The following is a 27,409-nucleotide window of genomic DNA, read 5'->3' on the forward strand; positions in this document are numbered from 1 at the left end:
TGGATATCTTGCAATCCACGTGGCATGCAATTAACTCACTTTTTTGTATCACGGATCACGAAGATAATGAGCAATCAGGCCAAATATACACTCCCCACGAATGACTCGAATCACGAGGCCATACATTTTTGCATTGAGATCCAATTGGATGTTTAATTAGATATTTGCATTGCATTCAGAGGAATATCAATATTCTGAGATATTTCCTATTGGTACCTAGAATTGATATCTTATATATTGAATGCCACATCATGTTTGGATTGATCAAAGTGATGCATTGCATTTGTGTATATTTGAGAGCTAATTAATCATCATGTATTTGTATATATATACTCCTTCCGTCCCAAAATATAAGGCGTCTGAGGATTAGTTTTTCTTCCGAAACACAAAGTGGTACTAAAATCAACATTTAGTTAGAAATGTGGTAGTTTTATGCTAACAACTTGATGCGGTGGCTGGGGCTTAGTCCTCATTTCGGAAAAAAGAATCAAGATCAACCAGAATTAAAAATGATCTCTCACAAATCTGATTGACGATGTGTCTTCGTTATTGACTTTTTCTCGAAAGATATCACCTGTGAGTTCTTGTTCCAAGAATTGGACAGGCGTTTAGGCTGGAGCATTTAGAGCAAGTTTAATAGTATAGCCAGCTGCTGGCTATAAGCCATGTGCCATGTCATTTGTAGCTAACATAGAGCCAACATGTATAATAGTGAGCTATAATCATGTATTACTTTATTAATGAATGGCCCACATTTCACTCTCACAAAGTGCCTAGGAGCACGTGCTAGAGCTGGCTCTTGCATGAGAGCCCACTCCTCTTCTCTCTCCTCCTCTCTCTCCTCCAACTAAGCATGGATATATTATTTTAATTCTTACAGCCAGCTGACTAGGACTTATTATACTTGCTCTTAAAGCGAACAAATCAGCTTTAAATGCAACGATGTCACTCTGTGTCTCTGTTGTTGTGAGACGCCATCGGGAAACCTGTTCTGGGAGTGGGACTGCGCTGGCAAATACTATAGAACTGAAACGTCTAAGTGTTATAATTTCATTATTTTCACTGTATTTTTTCCCTTTTCTTTCTAAAATCACATGACCTATTATGATGTGAAACTTATCTGTCATTTTATGAGCGATTCGGCTCGTTTTGTTCCATCCACGAAAACATAAACATAAGCTCGATGCAAGCCGGTGGCTTGTTCTGCTTTTCATTGATCTGTCGTGCTAAATTTATAGAGTCCGTACAAATTTATTAGATGGTACATACAATCCTGTTATAAGTACTGTTAGTTTTACACATATGACAGCTGTAGATTCTCATTTCATGTGGGGTCGTGCCTGACTGAATCTCAAGACACATAAGTAAGAAAAACGGTTGTGATATCACCTTCGACCCATTTTGCATGCACCATCTGCGGGTCGTAGACAATAGCCCATTTATTGACGTGCAAAACACCAAGAATCCCAATCCTAGCAGATCTCGTGACTAAGAATTCCTCTAGCAAAAGTGGCGCAGCGGGGTGTCGGCAAACGACCCATCCAACACCCCGGCGGCGATAATGCTGTACGCCTTCTCCGTCATGTGGATGCCGTCCCAGCTGGCGAAGCCCAATGGGTTGCCCCAGAGCGTCGCGTTCTTGTCGCATGGCTTGCCGGTGTGGTACTTCCCGTCGCCGCCGCAGCACGCCACGAGCGGGTCGGCGATGCCGAACTGCTGCGGGTTCTGCACGAACTGCATGGCGGCGCCGTAGTAGTCGGCGTAGATGACCTTGGCGCCGGGGTTCTTCGACCGGAGCCGGCCGACCTCCTGCTTCAGCGCCGCGTTGTGCCTCTGGGAGAAGTCGTTGTACCACCTCAGGCACCCGTGCTCGTCGTAGTCTGACTGGTTGCCGCTCTGGTGGGCGCTCAGGTACACCGGTACGCACCCGATGGGGAAGTTGCCCGGGACGACCACCGCCTTCGCGCCGAGGTTGATGACCTCCTGCACGGCGGAGCCGATGCGGGCCACCACGTCGGGGACGTACTGGTCCGGCGTGTCGCGTGAGTTCTTGGGATCGCCGTTGAACCAGAAGTTGTAGTCGTTCCCGCCGATCTCACCCATCAGCACCAGGGACTCGTTCAGGACAGCCCTCGTGGAGGCTGCAGTGTCACACCAACAGACAAACAATTATACGGAGTATATATAGATCGAGTAACGATGCATGCACCATGTATGTTAGCGGTAACTTACTATCACCGGGAGCGATGCGGGCGAGCACTCTCTTGAACGAGTCCAGCTGCGCCCCTAGGTCGGACGGCACGCTCATCGTGAAGTTGTACTTGCTCTTGTAGTACGCCGGCGGCAGCGCTATGGACGCAAACACGGCGAAGTTGGCGCCGGTGGCGAACTGCCCGGTCTTCTCCTCCGGGATGCTCGGCGGCAGCAACGACAGGTTGAACGCCTCCGCTGAAACATGCAATCTCATCATCATTAGCTAAAAGATCGATCACATCCCAACTATATATCCATGCCGTTGACGTACGGGTACGGTGGCTCACCGTAGAAGTCGACGAGGACGCGGCCGTCGCAGATGCGCCCGCTGGGGCGCTTGAAGAAGGTCATGCCGAAGGGGAGCTCCTTCAACGGCGACTGCCCGTTGCCGATGTCGAACACGAAGTTGCCCGTGTCGATGATGGAGTCCCCGAACGAGAAGATGCGCTTGTAGCTGCACCCGTCGCACAGCGCCACCTCGGCTTTGACAAGCAGCACGACGGCGACGACGAGCAAGACGGCGGAGGAGGAGCACGTGAGACGCCCCATATCTTCTTCTTCTTCTTCCTAACACAAACGTTCGTGTTGCTGCTAGCTCCTGCTACGTAACTATGTAGGTGCTTCTCTCCGTCCTAGGTTTTGCTGTCCTTTTATAAACAGAAGTTTTTTTTAAAAGGGGAATTAATGTGTGATTAATTTGGAATGCGTATCAGCATTTGTATCAAATCGGGATCATGTCACGCGCGGGGGTGTATCGCAAGAGATTTGTTTGCTTCTATTTGTGTACATACATGCAGTCCCTCTCAAGGAGAAGATATGGGTTTTATGGCATTCTTATTACTCCAGGAATTATGTACGCGATATATATGGAGGAACCAACGAATTATGAGGAAGGTAATCTGATTAATTTGGGGTGGCCATATAATGAGGTATATTTTCATTTTATGCAAAAGATTCGGCTCTATGTACAAGTCATTTAGCCTTCATACATCAGCAAAGTTTTCCACGATGCAATAGGGGTTGTGAAACGAATAATGAGCAAGTTAACCTGATTTAGGGGTGGAGATATAATGAGGCACTCCCTTTGTCCCTAAAACACCCCTCCGTTCCCTTTTAATTGATTCTAATTTAATTTATAAACTTAGTCAAAAAAAGGCAATGTTTTCTAACTTTGACCAAATATATTTAGGAAAATGTGAACAACTATAATATTAAATAAGTTTATTATGAAAATATATTATCATGAGTCTATTGATATTGATTTGGTATTACATATCTTCATATTTGTGTATATATTATTGCTCAAACTTTGAGAGAATTGAACTTTTTATTTGATGGAGGGAGTATGTCTTAGTTTTATGCAAACGATTTAGCGGTGGTGGTTAAAATTATTTTTGAACATACGGCGTAGGATACGTTTCTGTATTAAAATGTAAGGAGAATGTATAAAAACATGTACATATACAAACATAAATATAAAGGATTTGGCTGCTTCTGCCAATATATAAAGAACGGACAAAGAATATATCTAATGAACACAAAGATAACCTCACCGAGGGACATGCCCCCTTGCACTACCCGCCGTGGAAGACACCAAAGTTTGCTTGTCGCACAACATCACAGTTGAACCTCTCTTATCTTATTTGGAGGACAATACTGTACGCTGCACCCAAGTTTGATCGTTGCAAAATCGCAGCTGAACCTCTCGTGCCGCTGCATGTAGCTAAAGCCGAAAACTGACTCCAGACAATTCACAAGATCTGGTGGGCTATAAAGGGTGACATCAACTTTCTCTTAGCGAAACGATATGAAATAATTGCTAACTTTGAGGAAAGAGAAATGAAAAAAAAAAGTATGTCTTACTTTTTTAACTATCATGTCATCTTTTTGATCTAAGAGAAATTTTTTGCTCTTCACTGTACCACATGTCCACATGTCTTGGTCAGGCGTTTTCTAATTAAGTTCGGAACACATATATATGTTTGGACACATACAGACATCAATTGTAGAGGTAACGCCTAGAGATAACCAATTGCAAAAGTTGATCATCTTTTTTTTTCTTGAGAAAAGTCTTTGTTGTCATCATTACATGTCGTGCAGGCCACATTCTCTAGCAGGCTTCGGATATCGCTTTTGACATGTTAGATCACTCCGATCAACAGCGTCACTACAATGGGGAGCTCCTTCACGGGTGAAAGGCCTCCATGGCCCCCCTTATCATCCCTGCGGTTTGGGAGGATTGGAAGAAACGGAAAGCACGAGTTGCTACACGCTAGCAACGTCGCCATCACAATTAATTAAGAATGTGAAATGAGAGGATGCGGGCACGACAGGGCTAGGTCGTTTAAGTCCTGGCCGGCTGATGTTCATTCGGTTGTTGCACTTCACTCTGAACACTATCGCTGCTTGTAGCTGATCCAGCCCCAAGCATGGTAGTCCAACCGTCCACTGTTCAAAAAATCATTCCATTCAACTATTAATCGCTACTCGATGGTCATCGATTCATAAACTAATTTATCGGCTGATTTGCCTATTAATCACTAATCGTCAGCCGACCGAGTGTTTGTTGACACCGATAACAGATTTCCTCAACATTGTCAACACTGTTTAACAATATTTTTGGAGGTCCGGTTAAAATTTGCACTGCTTTCCGTGTGTGCGCACTCCAAATTTAGGAAACGTCAAGCAATCAGCGAAACGTTGATGAGCCAGCAACTAAATCTCGACAATATTTCTCAGTTGCTAGAGATTCCAGCCAGCTAGTGAAACAAAAAAAAACATGCAGAGCTAGCCAGAAAGCGTGCACAAAATGTTTCTCAGTTTCCAGAGACCAATGGAAGAAACCGGAAGCATGCCGCTTATTTTCCCACTAAGATGAGCTTCCATGTACAGTGTACAGTTTTGTAACTACGGGGCAATGGCATCTAATACATACAGGCAAACTATTGGGGAGCGAGTTGCTCGCCCTGACTATTAAGAACATCGCAGAAGGTTATATTACACTCGCTATAGAACCAACAGTCCAGCACCAGGTGAAAACTGTGATGGACCGAAGCAATCACTACTAGGATGATGTCCGTATCCAAGCTTGTCTTGGGAGTCAAAACAAAATGTATCGTGTATCCATACTTCAGACTTCAGTTAGAAGAATTATCTGCATGATCAGCTCGGGCATTCTGCAGAATCCTAACTCCTCAATCTAATGCTGTATGTACATGCGTACAGGAGTAACAAACTGTTCTCTTTTACATTTACTGCCGGCAATCTGCAGGTTTCAAAATAGAAACATCAATATTCCCAGACAAACAAAGAAAATTGTGCAAAAACAGACTGTACAGTAGCTTCAGACAATTTGCCTTGCACAACAACCGAGGAATCGGATAAAAATAACAAGAAATTTCTTCAACCATACAGTAATAAGCTAGTGTACGTAAACTTTGTAAAGACATTACCAGAATTATAAATTAAGTCTGCCAGTATTCTCTTAAGTGTCCTGAAGAGCACATGACAGTGCAGTAAAGGTTTAATTTATTAGCCGGTGCATGCAACAGAAAATCTAGAAAGATGTGACAACTACAATAAACTATATTCCTCTTCTATAAAACTCATGATAAGTAAAAACAAGTGGCATTGTCTAACTATAGTAAACACTGTAGGTACAAAGAGAAGCTTAAATGGGTAAACATAGTAAGAACCCTAATGGACACCCCGCAACTAGGAGCCTAAATGACTAAATACTACCCTCATTGACACACAGAGTCAAATATTATCCTTCCCTAAAAGATCCAGAAGGGCAAATTAACTATGCAATTTGAGCATCCTGCAAGATTGGAGATGATAACAAACAAAGTGGTACAAGACAACAGCACAAAGAGATCAATACGCAGAGTGGTAAAAAAAGGTACAAAAAATAAAACGATGCCATGGGAAGTGGCAATGACTCACCTTTTGTTCAGAATGTGCAGCAAGGAGGGCTAATCAATGTTCCTCGATACACCACTAGCCTAAAGAAGATTTTATCTTGTTCCGTTGTATGCCACCTTTGCGAAGTAAAGGATTTTCTATTGAAAATACAATCAGGCTACCATCCTTGGTTCCAGCTAAAAAGCACTCCTCAGGAGTCACAGCTAAAGACGTTATTATCTTCCCAGCTCCCTCGTACCTCCAAACAACACCAAGAGAATGCATAGAGCGCAGAATGATTTGTCCATGATCACCAGCACATACCATAAACTCTCCGCAACAACTTAGTTCCATGCAATTGAGGCGGCCATTGGATTCTGATGAAGCAATATGTTTTCCATTTATGGAATACATATGCAGCGAGAGATCACTCTCAGAATAAAATACTAGCCTGCCATGCTGTGATGCCACCAACTTTGACAGACCAGCACCTGACGGATGTCGAATGGATCGAACATAAGTCCCCTCACGCAATGTATGAAATATACAAGTTCCATCTTTTGATCCACTGATAACAATATCTAGATCCGTACTAACAAATAAGCATGTGATGATATCATCATGACCACACAAGATATGAGAAGGGTTTTCGATGATAACATGGTCCTTAGTTGATAGATCATTATTTGCATTCTTCGATCTTTTGTCATTTGATCTTCCTCGGAATGCATGCCAGATCATAATAGTTGTGTCATAACTTCCAGTTGCAATTACACTTCCATCAGATGAAACTGCACAAAAGTGTGTCCTCAGCATGTTAAGGCAAAATGAAAAGGAAGAATGCATATATGAGGCTTGCTTAGTTGCTAGCCCTAAACGATACTCCCTCTGGTTCACAATATCTGCCCAGAGCACATAGCCATAGATGGCTCAAGAAGTAATATTTCATTGAAGTTTGACCCTATTAGATAGGCATACAACTAATCAATCTAATGGAAGCAAGTATGGTTCAATTCCATTATATCTTATTACAGTTCTATGTCTCCTACATGTGTTCTGGACGTATATTGTGGACTGGAGGTAGTTTGCTGCTATAATTGCTTAAAGCTGGAGCTTAAAGATGAAATTTAATACTATATACACTTCCAGAGAAGTTTAACTACCTGCAACACAGCTGACAACATCTTTATGCTGCCGGATGCTCTGCACAATTCTTCCATCACTAAGAGAAATGATCTGGAAACTGTTCTCCCAATTACCACATAAAATCAAATAGTTATCGCCATGAATTTGGACAGCTGCTAGGCATTGTCTTCCAAACTCAACATTTTCAGCCAAGGAAGTAGCAACTTTTCGGGGAGAAATAACATCAGAGCCAATTCCAAAGAAAGGTTCCTGCAAGAAAATAACATACATAATAAATTTAAGTAAACATAATTATAGAACAATAATGTATCTATTAGATATAATTGTCATTCGGAAGAGACCATTGATCCAGAAAACGTGAAGTTTCCACCAGACTGCAATTGTGTTGTTAGCCAAAGCTTTACTGACAGTATGAGCCCCTCACTCATTAAGACAACATTTGAATCCAACAAGTCAATGAACAATACAGATGATGAAGAGTTGATTGCACTAGGGACAACAGAAGTAACTGTTATCGACTGTGGAGCAAAATATAGTGGGTGGGCAATTGGTATAGGAGGTCCTCTTCTTGGGTGTTTCTTCCGAAAAATTTGAATGGGTGTCTGTCCAAAATTTGCAATTTGGTCTTCAATAGCAGACTTCTGCAAAATATCATCCATGTTTTCCAAATCAACTGCACCCTCGTATGTCAAATAGTAAAATATGTTTGCTGCCTGCTCCAGGTAATTGTAATGTGATTAGTGAGGTCAAACTGTGAGAGCTAAGAACTCAAGTGTGCTGCAAAATAGTGATAAATCATTTACCTCGACAGCAGGCTTGCCACGCTGCTTATAACCAAATATGAGGTCAATCCAGTGATGAAGATTAGAGCTTACATATTCACTTTCAAGGGCCTCTCGATTGATATGAATGAACTCTTCAGGTGAACCCTGCATGAGACATATTTCCTTCGGTCATAAATTCTCGTTCCATAGTATGCACTATATCTTGTGTATCTTTAATCAACAAGAACCCTTTCAAATATTTAGATTGGTTGAGTAGATTCACTCAAAGTTTATCAACAAAATTGCAGAAATTATCCATTACCTTTGCCCATGGAGGGAGACCAACACCACCTAAAGGTTCACCATCCTGCTTTACCCCAAAGTGATACGAATTTAAATTTTCAAGAAATTCGGGCATGTAAAAGAATTCAGGTGTAAGCTCTTTAACGTCACTTGTATTTGACAGGCAGTTCCTGTATGTGCTTTCAATACTCTGAAAGAGACGATCTGCATGGTCAAATTTACCACCCTGTATAAACATATAAACTAACGTATTAGCTAATATGCTTTAATACTATTTGCGGTTCAGTGCAAAATATGCCATGAAAGAATATAGACGCATCGTAATTAATCCTCCCTTGTTGTGAGAGAAAATCATATTCAAACTAGTAAGGAATTACTGAGAACAAAGTGAAAAACCACAAAGGATAATGAATTATGAACAAATGCAATGCCAACAGAGGGCATGATAACAAGAATATAGGACCTGAAGATTGCGGTGTAGAGCAGTAAAAGGCTCAAGCCTTAGAAGGTAATAGAGAACAATTCCCATGCTAGAGTAGTGTGATCCATAATAAAAACTGCAAAAGAGAACAGAAGTTTGATGTAATGAGTATCTAAACTTGGGACACAAATAAATGTTTCAAAGAATACAATACATAAATATCAAGATCAAACCTTGGTATATCAGGATCACAGAAACTAAGATATCTATCTTCAAAAACCTGCACATTGCGTATTGTTTATTGGATGTTTACCAAAGATGATGACCAGAAGAGACAGTACTCCATAGCTCGTAAACATACCTTAAAGCGTTTTGCATCCAGTGCACCAACTGGCTTTGACAGGTCCCTGAAAGTAGATGACTTGTTGAAATCAAGCTTTTCTGACGAATAGTCGGCCAATATCCAAGGAAATATAGGATACTGAGTTAAATCATTGTAGGATCGTCCAGAAAGAGTATTCAGAATCATTAGGTACTCAAAGTTGCTGATTTCTCTTCTTCTCCAACTTTCTCTGACACTCTCAGCCATTTCCAGTGCGACCTTTCTGTCAACAAACGAAATCACACTATTTTTGTCTTTCGTACTTCCTTTGGGGAACAAAGCATCATTCCTCAGGGAAACTAAAAGAGACCCAACATTTTTAGCATCATTTTGGGAGGAAAAATTAAGAAATATAGGTGCATTTGCATCATCAAAGAATATCTCTGTTGCAGTATACTGTAGTAGGTAACGTGTCCAGTGAACTGCTCTTATCTGTCAACAAAGAAAGTGGAGTCAAATATGTGACTGACAATATGCACAAAGAAAGTGGAGTCAAATATGTGACTGACAATATGCAAATCCACACACGCAATGAGAGAGAGAGAGAACACACCCTGGTTATTTTCCACCTTCTATGGTGTTTGATTTTGTTAGATTGACTTTTCAGCAGAGCATCACCAGATTCAGCCTGATTGCCTCGTCCTACATCAGAATTACTCTTCAGCTTTTCCACACTTCCCAGCTCATTCTTGGAATCTGATTCTTTTTTATCTTGAAACCTGTTGAAAACAGATGAGCCCCCTGTGCCTTCAACCAGAAACTCGAAAGAAAAATGCATGGCATTTCGTGTGATAGTCAATTGTCCAGCTAGTTTTCTTTTTGGTGTTACAAGAACACAATGAACGGAAGATAGCACCTGCGAAATGAAAAGGAAAACGAAGGGTCTGAGGGAGGAAACAACAATAAAATCCACAAAATTTTGCGTGCACATAACAAAACCTCCTTACCTCAGCATAATCGTTATCTCCACCAGTAGATAATGGCTCTTTCCTATTTTGAACAATAGTAGGATACCCTGAAGAGTCCGCAGAATCTACAGCATCACTTGATGTCTGGTTATCTGCTGGATTATTCTGAGAAGGCTCACTCGTTTCATTGTTATCCTCACATGATTCAGAACTAATATCCCCTGTGATTCCGCGCACTCCTTTCAGAAGGAAGCGCTTCATCTTTTCTGGAAGCTTGGCATTAACAAACGGATAAACAGATGGGGTAGTGTCTTCGTTACTAGATTTGGTGGACAGTGGCTGACAAAGGCGTTCATCAAACTTATAATTACGCTTGAGCTTCAGCCGCCGCCGCCACTTATCCTCTGTCTTGTCATGTTTCCAGTGTGTCACAATATTATTTGGAAAAGGACTAGCAGACCATGGTCCTCTTTCATCACTCAAAGCACGAAAAATGTGTATCCATTTATCCTGATATGAAGCACATGTCAGTTATATGCAATTTGAACTACTAAACATCGACTTAATAGGTAAAATTTACTGCAGAAGCAGCTTACTGCAATAATTTGCTGATCCTCATCGAATGCAAGCTTGAAAGCTGCTTTTCTATTGTCATCTGCAGAAACTGCAGCAGTCTTAGCAAACTGTATATCATCCTCAAAGCTTTGGAGTTGTTCTATATCTTCAATCAAGCGCTCATCATGTTTAGAATTTAGTTCCTGGAGCTGCCTTAGGCGATCAGCCTTGGCATCCTTCATGTACTTCACTTCATCAGCAGCCTGGCAATGGATTTTAGAAGAAAAAAAAAAAGATAATATAGAGCAAAGTAAAAAAAAAGTGCAAGGCAACATGTAAGGCATCATATTTGTATGCTATTACTATAAAGCACAAAACTTCTGAATAAACAAAAAATGAAGACAGGGACAAACCATGGCAAGAACACGATCTTTCTGAACAAGATTAAGAATGAACCCAGACTCCTTATTGCTATTTGCTTCAGCAGAATCGTCTCTGCCCGACATGCTAGTGGCAAGCATAGACTTTCCATATATGACAGTTTCAAGAATCAGATGGGACATAACATGGAAACGTGCACCATCATCAAGTTCCCCATACCGGGATCTGACCCTTAGTAAAGACCTGCAGCAAAAGGAAATTACTACAAAAGTCACAATAATAGAATGGAAGTGTGTACAATATTATAAGTGTTAGACATACCAAATTAAGAAATGGAGTCTGCTTTTGCATTGATCTTCTTCCGAAATAAAGTTAGGAAGCATTGTTATAAATTGCTGGACACACTTGGATGCATTTTCTAACCCAGCTTTGCATAAATACATAATTACGAGGTGGAAAATGATTCTTGGGAACCTTTCTCCTCTTAACATCATGGCTTTATCAGTAATTTTATTGTTCTTTGCACTTAATGCGGTACCAATGCCCCCAGCTACAACTACAGCAGCCATTTCTGCAGCCGGGATATTCAGAGATTCTACCAGCCCACGTGCCCTTTGTCCGATAGATGGAACAGCAGCATTTGATCCCTTCGGTGTCAATCTGTTTTGTCCTTTGCCATTTAAGTTCCAAATAAGAGTCCATATTTTGTCATAAAAGCTCCACCAATCATCAGTCAGCTCATCTCCATCAGAAAATATGTTGCTACTCCAAGAAAGACTGCAAAAGTGCAAACTGAACATGTTTACTGATGATAAATCTGATATTATGAGAAGTTCTACCTTGCATATCATCGAAACAGAAGACAATCAAATGAACAGAGATATGAACAAGAGTACAGACAGTTTGGTGTCAAATTATCGATCTTAAATTGCCTAACTAGCAAATACCAAGACAATGTGACTTGTACTGCAGCAGCAGCAGCCATCACTAACCCTAAGTATGCCACTTGATGTATATAGCATCTCTCTAGGGCTCCAGGCCCGAAAGAAGAAATGATAATATCACTGACTTTAGCAGCATAGTGCCATAGTCATCAGTGTTTTAGCATATCATGCTCCTATTAAACTAGACAGATCATCAATTGTGTTTAGCATAACATGTTCTTTACTAAGCTTGTGCTTCCGGCCTATGCTGTGGTCACAATCTCTACTGTGCTAAGGAAAACATAAATGGTTAACTAAAGAACCATTATGTAGCAAATCAGGCACTCTTGGCATCAGGATGAGGTTCCGCACAGGAATACACCGCAGTTTCTAGTGTGCCTAACTTAGTATAAGTAGTAGATATTTCCAGCACCTTGATCTTTAACATGCATACATTACGTATAAGAAAAAAAATACATGTGGTTGTATTGCAGAAGCATCTAAGCAATTAAATTAGTTTTCAAGATTAGTGACAAACAGATTATATGACTACCATTTTCAATATGATTCATGAAGGTAAAATAATCCCAGATTTGGACAAGCTTTGATGGTATACAATGAATGGGGCTGCGCTCATATGTACCAACAGAGCAGATATGATTACCTTGTAGGTTGGCCATTTGTCTCAGCATTTATGATTTCTACAACTGCAGAGCTAATGTCATCTTTCTGTGAGCCATCAGATGAAGATTGTGCATTCACATCAGGTGAGTGAAACTGTGTGAGACAAAAGGGGCAGAATGAGTGGATGATGCGGTATACAAAAAACACAACATTTTCTTTCTGTTCTGCACGAAGTATTGCTCAGAGCATACCAGGAGTTTAATTCCAATTTGATCAACAAGCAATTCATCACTCAGCTTCAAAAGATACAAGATATTATCACGGCATGGTTGTGAAATGAAAATGTTTTCATCGGGAGATGTCTCAAGCAGGCTTCCAATGATATCTTCAAAGATGTCTCGCAGCAGACACAAATTTGGTAACTGCCCCTGTAGATTAGCAATATCAAAAGGGTTACTAGAAAAGGGAAGAAGCTACTGAATTGCTATAACATAAACCAAACGAGATAGCACTCGAACCTCCTCAATTTTCAAGAGAAGAAAATTTGCTGTGTCTTCCAGCTGATGCCAGCCACCTTTCACATAGCACAAGCAATAAGAGAGGACTAACGAATACATGTTCCTTGTAAGAATTAGCTCATTGGTCTCCAAATTACTATCCTTCTCTTTTGAAATTGATTTGTAGTTCCTGAAGACATCAAGCTTCACAGATGTCTCAAGCCAAGAGCTCCAGCCATACTCCTGATGGAATTAATTTGTGAATTATGATAACACGGAAGTAATTTATATAGGTCTAAGGAAAGAAACCGGTAATTACCATAATGGCTTCGACATTTGAGGGGTTTGAATCGAGCAAATCCAGAAGATCACTTAAGATCTTTGTGCGTGCTGACGCGTCTTGGCAAGATTGCATATATTTAAAAATGCAGACCAACATCTGAGGAACATAAAATGGAGCCAAGCTCACTACTGATGTACTGCTCCTATCTTTTAACTCATTAGATTGGGAACGTTTCTGTAAGACCTGAACAGAAAATATAATCCAGGAATCAGATTATTTGTTTACAGGAGTCTGACATCAGAGGATAGAGAGCATGGCACGATATTCAAGCTGAAGTTTGCCAAATTACCTGTTTAGGGCTGGCTCCACCAAGAAGAACATCAAAAAAGGTAGCACATAAATGATCTGAAAGTGGAAATTTGAAAAGTCTTTCAGATATTGAATAGAAAAACAGTTGGGGTGTTGCTGATATTCCTTTTCGTATATTTTCAGAAACGGATCTAGGTCGTCCTACAGGAAGGCCAAAGAGTTTTGGTCCTTTTTTCTCAGATGGAACTCCAACAAGAAGCTTTCCAAGAAACTGAAGCCCCAGTAGACGGATTGGTTCGAATTCCCTGAACAACAACTAATGTTAGAAATACACATCGCCAGTAGTACAGATCATAGTGTGATATAAAAAAATATTTGATTTACTCATATAAACAAGAAATGTCAGGAAATGAAGGCAAAAAATACAGTCCAGCAGCATAGACCCTATCCTTCTCAGAAAAATATGGGCAGAGATTATAATTCAAAGAACAAGAAATGGCCGTGGACCGCTGACGGAGCCGCTGGATGCAGCTAGGTTGGGCACCTTGCCAGGCAATCTGTGATGCTGAATATGCCCTTTGTTGCGGTCGTGGAGGTCTGGTTTCCTTACCAGGGTTCTTTTGCTCCCTTAGCTTGATGCTCGAGAAAATGGTGGTTGTTTTGGGCTGGCCATGCTAGTGGTTGTTGTCCATGTGGTGCTTGCACAGCTGTCATCGACAACATGATCGTGATCTTGTGAGCCTGCTTTGGCTAACGCTGCAAGCTCTCGTGGTGGATGAATGCATTCCATGCCTTACAAGCTGCTTCTCACTTTGCAGAGAATTGCTAGGGTCTCTTAGTCATGCCACGGTGAGGAGGAGTGAGTTCTCAGGGCATGGGGTGTCACCACCACTAAGTGTCTTAGGACTGGCGGTACTTAGAATGTTTAGATCGCTTTTGTTTATTTTGATGGGTCATGTCTTTATTGTGGTGTCGTAAACTCAGTAAAGCGCACTAAACGTAAGTACTTAATGACTTGGGTCTAACACTTCTAGATGTGTATTACCTTTTAAGAAGATTGACGAAAATGTAACAACCACCAACAGCATTCACTTGCTCCAAGAAAGATGATAGAAGTGAATTCTGTGAAAGGGCACGTATAATCATGTAAAGTACATCCTCGATACATGCAACATCTTGACTTTTCTCGAAAAAGGACACAAGAGCTCTTATATCATGTGAAGAAACCTTCAGCCTACAACAGAAGTTTTTTGTAATACTGATTAATCTCAAGAGAAAATACTAAGGAACAAATAAATTTGTTAGCATATGAATAGACGAGAAATATTTTCAGACTTGCGTATCTGGCAAGCATTGAACATGATAATAAGAAGACGATGCAGAAGTTTGGATGGAGAGAAAAACGCAACATTCTGGAGAGTGAACACGAAAAAAAGAAAGCATCTCTCAATGAACAGTTCAGAGTACTTACTTTAAGCTCATTTCTGCAAGACTCAAGAGGAGAACACGGATCTTCCGAATTTCTTCTATATGCGGTCTCTCTCCAATCAGTTGTTCAGTAACCAGATGTAGTAAAGGCTTAGAAGACCTAGAATCTAACTTTTCTGAATAGAACTGGCGTACAATGTCAATGATCTTAGGGAGCCCACACAATATTGGTAACAATTTCCCATCAGTCTCAAAATACTGTATAAGAAACAAATAAAGTTCTCTTTGTACTTCATAACTTGAATATGCCCAGATGTGTGGGTTCAGATAAATTTGTGAAAGAGCATCTTTCAATAGAACTTCTGACATACCTGAAAGAGCAGATAGGTTAGTGATATACACAGTTCAGAGAGAGAGAGAGAGAGAGAGAGAGAGAGAGAGAGAGATCACCGCAGTTCGTCAAAACATTAAACATGTACTTCAGTGCTGAAAGAGTCTTCAAATTTAGCAGCTGCGCTGAAACAGATTGAAGCAAGAAACCTAAAATGGAGAATCCAGAAAGAAGATGCATCTGTTGCTGATTTGCTACATTTCCATCCAGAACAGATGCAACAAGCTCAATGACTTGACCTGCCAATTCATCACCAGTGGCAGATTCTCCACTATGGGTGATGGCTTCATCAAAATGTATCAGAAGTGGAAGAAATACAGAGACACCGCCAACACAATAAATTATGTCCTGCAGCAAGCGGCGCGAGCATAACTTTGTGCCACCCATGATGGTTGCCTCAAGCTTGCTCTTGTCAACACTATCAAGTACAGCGGACACATTGAACAAAGTCCTATTATTGCTAGCCTGGAAGTAGAAAAGAGCACAATATTCAATTCTCTAGTTCCAGTAACTGGTCAAAAGAAGATAAAATGATGTTCAGGGCCAATTTGTACCTGAGCGTTCAAGCCAAAAATCATTTTTGATGAAATACCATCCCTTGCATCCAAAATTCCCTTGTACAGTGAGTCATTATTCATAAGCAAGTTCTGATCACCAAGGAAAGAGTACATATAACTAGGTCCTAGATTATATATGCCTCTTATTTGTTCAGAAGAGAGAGCATCGGAAAATGCATAAACGGGGCCCATTTGACCAGCAAAGGCAAAAGTGCCCTCAAAACCAAGAGAAGTAGGTTCTTCACCAATGGGCATCAATTCTGTGCCAAGACTGCAGCGAGTCATTACTTCATTAACTTTTGCATACCTGAAAAGAGAAAAATAGTGGCATAAAATATCTCAGCTACTGGAAATGAAAATGGCAGAAAAAAATCCTCAGTATCTTAGTTTACAAGATACCCAGTAGGTACGTCTTGCAATTAGGGCATGTGCAGGTCAGCTTTCTGCTCAAAGTTTTAAGAAATTTGCACTAACATCATTTGCGTTTAAAAGGATATACAAAACATGTGAGAATTAATAGTGCTAAGAACCATGTACAGAGACACTATTTGAAAGACTTCACCAACAAGAAATTTCAAATAATCGAACAAGAAAATAGTGGAGACTACTTGAAGTCCTTAGATATGATCATTGAAACAGAGCATGCCCAAGTAAGTTCAAATGGTGTACCAAAGAAATGAAGAACCACGCACCTGCACTTCTCCGTTGATACTAAATCACCATCTACATAGCATCTTAGCTGGCTTCCTCCAGAGAAAGCTCTCCCTATTGTGTGAGTAACAGAAAGGAATTTCCATTGCTTCGTTGGGAGGCTTAGAGGCAACAAAACACACTGATTCTTTTGACTGACTGACTGCATAGGGTAGACATTAAATATGAAATCAAACTTCTATTATCCAATAACTGATGGAGGTAACGAGCTCATGCCATGTGGAAGATGTAGAACTAATCAACTATGACGAAACATTATAGAGTTTTTATCAGGAAAATGGCTGATTTTTTAAACCATCTTGGTAATGGATACTAAACAACTGTGAATAGCTGAAGACCGAATAGTAGGGGCTAGTACAAACATAGATCATAATCATACTTACGTTAGGAACGGATATATATATATATAAGGTGAAACCAGGAATGCATTAGTCTGCAAAATGGATGCAGTTCTTTTTGATGAAATTAAGACATTTCTTAAAATATATATTCAAAACTAAACAATGATTTTCATGAAAAATGCAACTCGGTCACTATGCGGGATTAAAATACTCCCCAATTTTACTGACAATTTTTTTATCAGAATATAATGTACTTAATGAAAAAGAGTGATTAGTGCAGCTCAACGAATGTTCTAAAAATGAAGCAACCACCTTTACCTCATAGACTAGAGTATTTTTCCCAAGCATAGCTAAAGATCCTTTTCCATTTTCCGTGAAAAAGGAGAAAAGCCCCATCATACCGTTGTCAGGGAAATTTTCCACTCTTAGCCAACAGCAAAAAGATAAACCTTTACTGTAAGGCCATTGAACAGGTGATTTTATTTCAATACCCTGTTGAAGGGAAGAAAGTAGGATACTTAGTTACCACATAAATATTTGAAATTGTGCAGAAAATTGTATTCGGAATAACAAAGAAAACCGTATCACACTGCTTCAATATGGAAAAATCATTACAATTTTGTCAGAATACTATGGAAAATGATGAAAGTATTGAAAATGATAATAACTCACAGAATCATGACCGCTATACTCAAAGAAAGCTTCAGGTCCCTTTTCCTTGAGCATATGACTAAGACTTGTCAAAAGCAATGAACTATGCTTCTGCTTGACACTAATCTTCTCACCACGCAGGAGAGCGAACATTTTTCGTATATCTTTTCCAGAAATACTATGTCCTCCGATAATCTGAATTAACTCAGCAATTTTGATGACTGTGTCCTCCGTTTCCTCAACTGAAAACCAGTCAAGGAGAAAACTAAGTAATCCTGCTTTGAAACAATAAGTTCTATTTGTAATGGACCCCTTGAGCAATTGCTGTAAGACCACAAGCCCATAATGCTGAAGCGAAGTGCTGCTCTGCCGATCAGAAATCACCAATGTTACATAAAATATACAGATGCAAAATATCAGTGAGAGAGAGGGGGAGGGGCGAACCTTTTGTAGAACATTTAAAAATAGTATAATTACATCTTCATTCTGCAAGCAAATAAGAAATAAAAACATCAGGGTATAGAATCAAGCAACAATGCAAGTACAATTGAGTGAAGCAATTGAACATACGAGTATGTCATTGCTTTAATCATGAAGACTGCATACCTTTATTGTTGTCTTTTCATCTATCTCAAATGTCCCATCGACAAGCATGCCAAGTAGGGCATCCAAGAGTTTTCGACTTGGTAGCCATTTACAGAAATCCAGTAGCAAGCTTTGAAGTGTTTGGTAGCCCACACCAACCAGCATTCTGAAAGTAGCCTGGATAAGACAAACCAGAATGTTTTTTGAAGAGCATTAAACAAAGAAGGTATATGTAGTAACTCAAATCGTTGCCAGAAATGCAAGTATGAGGGAGAGGATTATGCCATGTTTCTTTCTAATTGACATTTCCAATTTATCCTTACATAAAAAAAAATTATGTACATGAACGCTTGAAAATAGGGGGGATTTTTTTACTTGGTGGATAATCTGGGTTGACCAGAAATCGTCTGGTTCCACAACAAAGAAAAAACCTAGCGACTAATTTGGAATGACTATCTTGGAACAAGATGGCGCAAGTGGCCATCCAAAAATGACCAAAAACTAGCAATGGTCCCACATAGTTCATACAGAATATGTGTGAAGTGAACTCCTTCAGATAGCAAAGTATTTTATTACCTTGGATTCATCATTTTCAGCAAGTAATTCGGTCAACGTCTGAAGGACATTAAGGACCAATTGCTCTCCAACTGCTTCATCAAAAGTTCCATTCAACAAAGAGACTATATGCAGGAAGCACTCCCCATTGCGAAACAGATTTTGGTAATACTAGCAAAAGATATGAATGGTCCATCAGGCACAATGCACTAGTAAGATGAGAAGAAACAAAGGATAGTACGCAATTACAGTAACCATCTATAAGAATACGTACCACGCGATCTATCAAAATGATCTCTCTCATGTTAACTAATAGATCAATTGATAATTTTGCAAAGTCCTTTTCCTTTTCTTTGGCAAGAGTGAAGGTCTCTAAATATTTGGAGCATAGTTGCAACTTTGCTGCATGATCTTGTGATGATAATGGGGGCAACTGATTGTAAGAAAGAACATGGGAGGAGAGAGTTAATTCTAACAGTAACATCAAGCGCGACAAAAAGAGAGAAAGATAATGAACATGATTATACCCTATATAAGGCAAGAACTTGCTCGAGTACATGTTTCCGGAGGTTTTCTTCTTGGAATAAATCAAATAGGCACCCAATACAATTTGCATTATGTAAAACTAGAGTCCTTCCATGGTCAGATATTTTGACATATTCCTTGAAAAGGTGGAAAGCCAGTTCAACACATCTACGAGTATTCTTAATTCTCTCATCCAAAGAAGGCATCAGAACATTTTCTGGTTGAGAACCATTTCCACTTAAGTCATCTCTGCAATTTAACTTCCTTAATTCTTGTGCCTGAAGGCATGCAACCTTCAGGACTCTGGCAAGCACATCCAATGACTTGAAAGAAGCTAGAGTTTGTTCAGTGGCGAGTTGTAGGATAACATGAAAGCTCTTAAGAATAGCACCAACTAATCCAGGACCGTTAGTGCAATATTCAAGTGCATTTAACAATGCTGAGCATTCTGGCTACAAACAAAACAGAACAAATACATGAATGCAAAAAACAATATCGCAGTATTCAAATTAGGTACTCCCTCTGTCCCAAAGTAACCTGCTCAACTTTTTCTAGATACGAATGTATCTATACACTAAAAACATGTCTAGATGCAACCGTATCTAGACAAACTTGAGCAGCTTATTCTGCGACGGAGGGAGTAGAATAAGTAACATCTTATGTGGGGAAGGAGAAATTTCGGAATACCAGGTTATTTGTATTTTCATTCAGTGTTGCAGCAAACTCCAAGAAGGAAATAGCTTCTGACTGAAGGACGTTGACATCCGCTAGATTACTTCTGGAACCAGTTGATTCAGTAGCATCAATTAAATGATCACTTTGTGTGTCACCAACAATATGATGAATGCACTCCTCAGATGACCCAAAGTAGAAAAATTTCTCTGAGAATATCAGATCCCACAAACCCTCCTCTCGGAAAGATTTGAGTAGAACGGGTGCTGAAATGAGAACCTTCCTAAATGTGCAGAGCATATAATTCTGTAGGCTATTTGCAAGAATCCTGAACCAAACAAAAGAAGTAATCAGTAATGAAATTTAGAAAAGAAAACAAAGAATTTGAAAATACAGACATTTAGAGATTCGATCACAAACTTAGAAAACATGATACTTCCATACAGGCAAAGCAGTTCACCTCAAAAGGAAAATGGATAGACAGAAGCCCAGAACAATGAACGATTTGCAAAAACAAAATGGGGAGTGGATACTACAAGACTAACCACACTTTCAAAAATTACTAATATGTTGGGAAATATCTATCAGAAGACTGGACATTACACATTAATGTAATTTGGTAGAGTTAATTATGCAACTGAACTTTCTTAACCAAAATCCTAGGTTGGACAGTGTTTTTCATGAAGCTAATAAAGCATCTTCATAGACTGGAAATACTGAAAACAAAGCATCATAATCAGCTAATCTAGTCGGCAAGAATGTACACACTACAAATGGAGAATAGGAACTTACATTATATGGTTAGGTAATTCGGTGTCACTAGCACAAGCTTTGATGCATGGGAAAACTGTTGAAAGAATCTTTATGATCCACCTTACACATTGCTCCCAATACGCCAATGAGATGGATAGAGAAATTTGGGTAACAACAGTTGCCCCAGGACAGTACCTGATCTCATTAGGAGGAAGAAGAAAGGAGCAAAGTGCCATGCTTAACTTCACAGAATACTCATTCCATTCTGTTGTATCGAGAATATCAACAGGACTTGGGAAAGATTCCAATGTAGCTGAAGTCCCTGTGCTTTGTCTATCGATTTTCCAGTTGGGCACTTGAGGATCAAGAAATTTCTGCTGATTAAACTCCTGAAACATAAATGCAGGCCAGCAGATGCTGTTCGCAAATTTATGTATCCGCCCATTTTCACATAAGAACTGCAAGTTGTTGACATTACCGAAACTGAATAACAGTCAAGGAGCCAAGCGAGATAACTAAAGCAAAACAGAAAACAAAATTCTGACAAAGTGGTGAGCAATGACCTCTCATACGTAAAGTTAGCACTATCAGTCTACACCCATGATCTAATTGGAGCTCTTCGGTTAAATAAGAGGTCAGCATATTTACATATTATATCATTGCTCCAGAAAGGCAGAATCAAGAAGACAACAAAGTCTAACGAGGGATGCACTAATTTATCTACATAAAAAAGTTATGCAACAGGATACACTGCTTCCCTCAGAATTTCCAAAGATAGTATCTGGAGCTGTAGAATGTCACTCCTGCAAAAGCATGTCATTTCAGACAACAAGAACAAAACAGAACAGCAAACAAACAAACACAGTTAGATAAATGTAGCTTGCCATCTCTGGCGGATTGCTGGTTTAAGCATGTTGTCAATTTACAATGGCAAAATGGTCATATTGAACACTTGATGGCAGGTAACTAACAAGATACTTTCATTGCTGTACAGGTATCTCCTCTATTAGAAAGTGGAATATAAGACATTCCTCTTAAATGGCAGTACCTGGCAAGTTAGCAACACTAGCTGTTGTGAAGTAGAAGCTACGGAATATATACCGGCCATACATTTGTTAATCCTATGTGGAGTAACATTTATTAATTTGATGCTTGCCGAAACAGATGAAAAAATATGCTGCATATTGCAATCCAATTGAACCAAAGTAACAGAGTAAATCCCCGTATAGAGGGGAAATTCCTCCCAGAATTGAGGAACTATCGGGTAATCCTTAAGAATATTGTGTTTACAATGACAAGCAATCTACTTTGTTTATTTTATCCGATTCATTATAATTGTTGCTCCTCTTTTTCCACCTTTGGAACCTCCTATGAGTGAAGGTCTGATTTTGTCACTACTGAAGCAGTAGACACTCACCTTTCATCACTAGGGACAAAAGACTGCTTTGATACTGAAAATTTGCTTGATGGTAGTCCCAGTCCATCTAACAGAACCTCCAGCCCTCCGATGCTTCTGAAATGATTCTGCGCACGAGTATTTTCAGATATTGTTGATCTCAGAGCATACAAAGTTATAAAGTGAAGTGGCAAGTCAGTCCACTGCTCTTTCAAATTCAGTCTTCGAATGACCCTTAAGAGTTCTGCAAAGAATAACTTCAGATACGTAAGATAATAGCGATTGAAAATGTAGATTAATAAATATAATATCAGCGGCTTCTGAAGAGTTCAGTAACCATAGTTTCCTGAATATGTTACCAGCTGATACGAATCTACACTACCTATGTATGGCATAACTATTCAACACGCACTGTTTTACCACAACGTTGAAACTCTATTTCCTATAATATTTACTTTGACTATTATTTTTCATATGAATACATTATTAGTAATACAAATTATAAAATCATTGTTTGCAACAATATGAAGGGCGGGCCTGGTGCAGCGGTAGAGCCTCACCGCCTGTGACCGAGAGGTCCCAGGTTCGAGTCGCGGTCTCCTCACATTGCACTTCATGAGGGTAAGGCTTGCCACTAACACCTTCCCCAGACCCCGCACAGTGCGGGAGCTCTCAGCACTGGGTACGTCCTTTATTGTTTGCAACAATATAACGATAGTACTATTATTTGAGAAGTTCAAATAATTTCCAATATGTTAGTAGTTAAATTTAGAGAAGTTTGACTGCACACATTCTAAGACATCTATTTCCGAACAAAGGGAGTAACTTGTTTATCCAAATTCAGGGCTGATCCACAAGTTACTAGTTTATTTCTAATGTTATACTAACACAAACCTTAACTGCATCAGCAAAGTCTACAGCATACTATCAAGCCCTATGGTCACAAGATATATTAGAAGTGCCCCAGTTTAATTTCAGGGTAGAACCTATGTGGCATCTAAGTACAAAGCATGGAGTATACTTATAACTGCCAGCAAACTCTTCTGAGTAAAGTAGACTTGTTTAGCGAGAGTTAAGAGGACTTGTGACCATACTATATCTATATATAGACTAAGATTAACTGCCCCAAGCAAGTACCAAAGCAAATGGTTACTCCCTGAGCGTACTGGTTGTAATAATATCTTATATCATGGGCCGGAGGGAGTAGAAGATATAATAAACTGTACGTAAACATCGAAAACCCAACTTTACCTACTAACCAATTGACACCACCAGCTTCCATAACTGAAACAATGGCCTTCTGCTGCCAATTTCTATCAGGAATATATCTTCTTGTAGTATTGGGAGTAACTGTGGCCAAGTACTTATTTGGCGGGGTAGGAACAGTGGAACTGACGACCCGTGAAATCCTTGTTGCAGCTGGTTCCAGATCCATAAAGTTTGAAATTATTGTAACAATGTATACAAGAATCTTTTGCATCATCCTCATATTTTCTACAGTTTTATTTGACAGTTGCTCATCTGCGGCAAGCAAACTGGTCAAGGTCTTGAGCTTTACAACTGCGGCTGAATACACGAGAGAAAGGGCAGTTAAGATAAGGTTGTCTACAGAAGCTATATATCACATTCATCATATTCTATGCAACGAGTTCATTCAAAACATAGAAAAGAGTAAAGAATCAAAATGAATCTATAATGGTGAATACTCAAATAAAGAAAGAAACTACCTTTCAAAAGAGCAGTAACCTTCTGTACACCTCCATAATAACTAAATACTCTACAGTTATGCACTGAGCGAGTAACAATAGTGAAGCACTCCAAAACAGTCAACACTTCAGTACTTAATCCCAGGTCTGTGGATTGCTCTGAGAGATTGGCAGAGGATTCTGGACAGCTGCTGCCTACTAATACAGAGAAACAAGTAAGATCTCGATGCTCACTGAATCACTGCAATTGTCAAACCTAATGAACCACTGAAAATACAACAGTTGGCATAGAATAACAATTGTTCATTGTATCTGGTATGCAGAATGCAATAATTTTTTAGTATAACACCAAACTGAAGTGCACTTCCACTGTTTCACAGTAAATGAAGCTCAAAATATTCAAGAGACAGTTCAAGAAAATAAATAGCTAACTCAATACTAGCCCCACATAGCATTTCAGTGTACCAAACTGAACCTTACAGGTTCCACCTGCTTGAGAGCATCCAGCAAACACCAACAAGTTTAGAACTGTCTTTAAAATTATCTGATTACTGGTTAGTGGATACAACTGTTTTCTAAGTCATATATCCCAGTTCCCAAGTCTAGCAATTGTTTCATTCCTTTTTCACCGCAGTCATAGTCTTAGATGATACAGTAACAAACGACGTGCAAAGATGTCCTTACAGGCATATGAATGGCAACTTGAAAAGGTACATGACTAGTGCTGACTGGATCACTGGAAACCTATTAGATTGTATCTTACGGTATAAGAAAGGTGAAATGAAGGAGCCAGGAATACATACTCAAGAAAGATGGCATTTGTTCAGTGAGTCTACTTACTTTCAGTGACAAATGAAGTTAATTGAGTGATCTCCTGAACAAGAATAAGGATGACCTCAGAAGGATGCCCACCAGAACATCCTAAAACTGTATCATTCGATGCTGATTCCCGGTCAACTGATAGATCAATATGGTGTGGCTCCCAGTCTTTAAATGCTTGTATGAAATGCAAGACAAATACTTGCAGGGACTTTTTCTTTTCAGCCTATGAAATTATTGACATGAGAAATGAACATGACCAGATAATATGGAATGAAAAATCCTCATGCTATAATAAAAATCCAGAGTTCAATTCCTGTCATAGCTCATAAGTACCTCCTCTCTAGGGAGTTGTCTTCTTGAAAGAAACACAAAGGTGTGCAATTCCATTCTTAATCTAATTTACAAGATCTAGAACACATATATTGATTCATTCATGAATTTGGACACTCCTCTCCTTATACATTTTATGTGCACCAGCACGCATGCAACGGGCAGTGGTCAGTGGATAAATGATACGCATGATTAGTTTAAAAGGGACCGTGTTTGTTAATTGAATGATTTGGTGACACTATCTTAGATATATAGTCTGGTGAAAATTCAGTAAAGGTGAGTACCTTGTCGATGGCATTCTCGTACTTCTGCCAAAGCGTGTTTAAGACCCCTTCCTCACCGCTGTCACTGGAAGCATATAACACGGTATTAGGATAGAATGGCCACATTGGATCGTGAACTAGTAATACTACAGCCACCGCAGGTACATTTCATTGAGGCGCAAGCTATGTAACCTTAACAGAAATGGCAAATGGAAATGTTAACAGAGATTAGTTGTTTGTCTACATTGTAAGGACTCGGCATGTTATAGGTGCAGGAAAACAGAGTAGTGCAGTCAACTACCCCAGTCACCGACGGTTTAGTGTGTCTGTCTAGAGCAAAATGCTAAGCAGGCCTAGTGAAACGGAAAGGGTTAGCAGAAGATTAATCAGCATCCTAAGTCTGTAAGGTCGTTCTACCATGAGTTAAGAAATTAGCATGTGGAGTTAGTTCCACGTAGCTAAGCCGTTATCCTAGCAGGCAGAGTAGACACGACACCTGGAAGCTTCGTCGAAACAAAAGCATGAAGAACTTAACAGACTGAAGCAAACCCGCTCGAATTCAGCAATGCAACTTGAGCACATTCCCGCACAGCTGAGACAAGCAAGGAGCGGTCCCCACGGGAAACGAGCCACTGGGGCGAGCGAGTTGGTGGTAGGGGTTGGGGACGTACCTGAAGCGGACTCTGGGGGACGGCGCGGCGGCGAGCTTGTCGGCGGAGGGCGAGCCGCCCCCGGCCCCGCCCGCACCCCCGCCCGCGCCGCCTCCGCCGGCGGCGCCGGCGCTGGCGGCGGCAGCCGGCGAGGAGGGCGTGGACTTGCGGAGGAGATCGGCGACGCCCTTGACGATGTTCATCGGCCCCCGATCGGACGCGCGCGGCTAGCAGCGGCAGTTCCAGCAGCTCATCGCCGCGGAGCGCGCGCTGGCGGGGAAGGCGGCGAGCCCCGCGGGATCCGGCTCGGATCCGGCCCCGATCCCTCCCCGGGGTAGTGACAGGAGTGGAGATCGCGTGAGGGGAGCCGGAATTCGGAAAATGGTTTTGGTTTTGGTCTCTCTCTAGCGTGCGTGCGTGCGCGTGCGCGAAGCCTTTTTTTGGTTGGTCTGATGAGGAGTGCGGAGGAAGAGAGGGATCTGGATTAATTCTGCAATGTCAACTTCGACAAGTCCTTTTGTGCAAAAGAAGAATGTGTGCTGTCGTTGACCCGGGTGGGTTTCTTTGCTCTGCTTTGTGCGTGTTTTGCGTTTGTGCCCCCGTGGATTATTTGTCTCTCGTTGCAAGAGTTGACCGTCCTAGTTTGCTGTGCCGGTATCGACGAAGTTAGCGTGCACTGACCAGGTGTAAGAACAAGATCCTTCTTGTAAGTACATGTGCAAGATTTTCATGTTTTCCTTGTATTTTAACAGCTTTTCTTTTTAGTCTCATCAAGAAAATCTTTTTCTATAAAAGTATACGGTATGCAGTGTGAGGGAAATCGAAATTCAGAAAATGTTTTTAGTATGTAGCGTGTGAAGCCTTCGGTTTAGGGTTAGTCTCATAGATTGAACCGAGAAAGAGTGCGAGGAGAGAGGGATCTCGGTTAATTCTTGCAATGAAGAAATGGGGAGACGGGATGGGTCCCCTATACCACGAGAAAGTAACTATATTTCCTATCTGTTATATTAAACAGGAACTCACGTACACATAAATGCTAGTTTGCTTGAATTCATGAAGAAAAACACGCGGAGCAGCGAGGGCATGGCGCAGGAGGTAGGTGGCATCGCATGGTCCAAACTATGTGTCTCGCAGGCAGCGGGTTTATCAGTCATCACCGAATGACACGAGATGACAAGTAGGTACGGCGATCATGATTCATATGAGGCATCGAAACTTTTCTTGAACTTCTAGTCGTGGCGAGAACATATCTAGTGATACCACCCTTTAAATGATACCATGATACCGTATAAAAAAAGTATTTTTATACGTGCTAAAAAATTATACGAAAAATTGTGAGGTGCTCATGAAGCATGTTCCTACATCATCACAAAATTTCATATCCAAACTCGACATGGACACTGAGAAACAAAAAAGAGAAA

The 27,409-nt window shown here is 40.4% G+C and overlaps 2 protein-coding genes across 5 annotated transcripts; both read right to left on the minus strand.

Moving 5' to 3' along the window:
- Positions 1–1,365: 1,365 nt before the first annotated feature.
- LOC127321020 (GDSL esterase/lipase At1g28600) lies at positions 1,366–2,877 on the minus strand. The gene is made up of 3 exons (XM_051350072.2): positions 2,541–2,877; positions 2,233–2,448; positions 1,366–2,141 (listed from the first exon to the last, which is right to left on the minus strand). The coding sequence occupies exons 1-3, from the start codon at positions 2,800–2,802 to the stop codon at positions 1,501–1,503; spliced, it is 1,119 nt and encodes a 372-aa protein (XP_051206032.1). The 5' UTR covers positions 2,803–2,877; the 3' UTR covers positions 1,366–1,500.
- A 2,210-nt stretch (positions 2,878–5,087) lies between these two features.
- On the minus strand, positions 5,088–26,435 carry LOC127321023 (BEACH domain-containing protein B). 4 transcript variants are annotated; one of them, XM_071821636.1, is made up of 40 exons: positions 26,010–26,435; positions 25,360–25,423; positions 24,764–24,968; positions 23,945–24,118; positions 23,469–23,783; positions 22,239–22,461; positions 21,571–21,624; positions 20,861–21,304; positions 20,084–20,396; positions 19,399–19,848; positions 19,146–19,304; positions 18,893–19,042; positions 18,338–18,493; positions 18,176–18,217; positions 17,753–18,097; positions 17,399–17,572; positions 16,721–16,881; positions 16,026–16,335; positions 15,531–15,936; positions 15,124–15,451; positions 14,698–14,886; positions 13,693–13,957; positions 13,380–13,586; positions 13,082–13,303; positions 12,815–12,991; positions 12,604–12,716; positions 11,338–11,808; positions 11,049–11,259; positions 10,677–10,898; positions 10,120–10,590; positions 9,726–10,028; positions 9,152–9,604; positions 9,024–9,070; positions 8,833–8,926; positions 8,389–8,595; positions 8,106–8,231; positions 7,644–8,015; positions 7,320–7,551; positions 6,199–6,947; positions 5,088–5,518 (listed from the first exon to the last, which is right to left on the minus strand). In XM_071821636.1, exons 1-39 carry the CDS (start codon positions 26,189–26,191, stop codon positions 6,253–6,255), a joined length of 9,732 nt encoding a protein of 3,243 aa, XP_071677737.1. In that variant the 5' UTR covers positions 26,192–26,435; the 3' UTR covers positions 5,088–5,518; positions 6,199–6,252. The 4 variants fall into 4 exon arrangements, with proteins under 4 accessions (XP_071677737.1, XP_051206035.1, XP_051206034.1 ...); XM_051350075.2 differs by having other exon boundaries at positions 11,338–11,793; positions 26,010–26,434; XM_051350074.2 differs by having other exon boundaries at positions 11,338–11,793; positions 23,945–24,121; positions 26,010–26,434.
- Between the last annotated feature and the right edge of the window lie 974 nt (positions 26,436–27,409).

This window comes from Lolium perenne, chromosome 6 (assembly GCF_019359855.2).
Source record: "Lolium perenne isolate Kyuss_39 chromosome 6, Kyuss_2.0, whole genome shotgun sequence".
Lineage (NCBI taxonomy): Eukaryota > Viridiplantae > Streptophyta > Magnoliopsida > Poales > Poaceae > Lolium > Lolium perenne.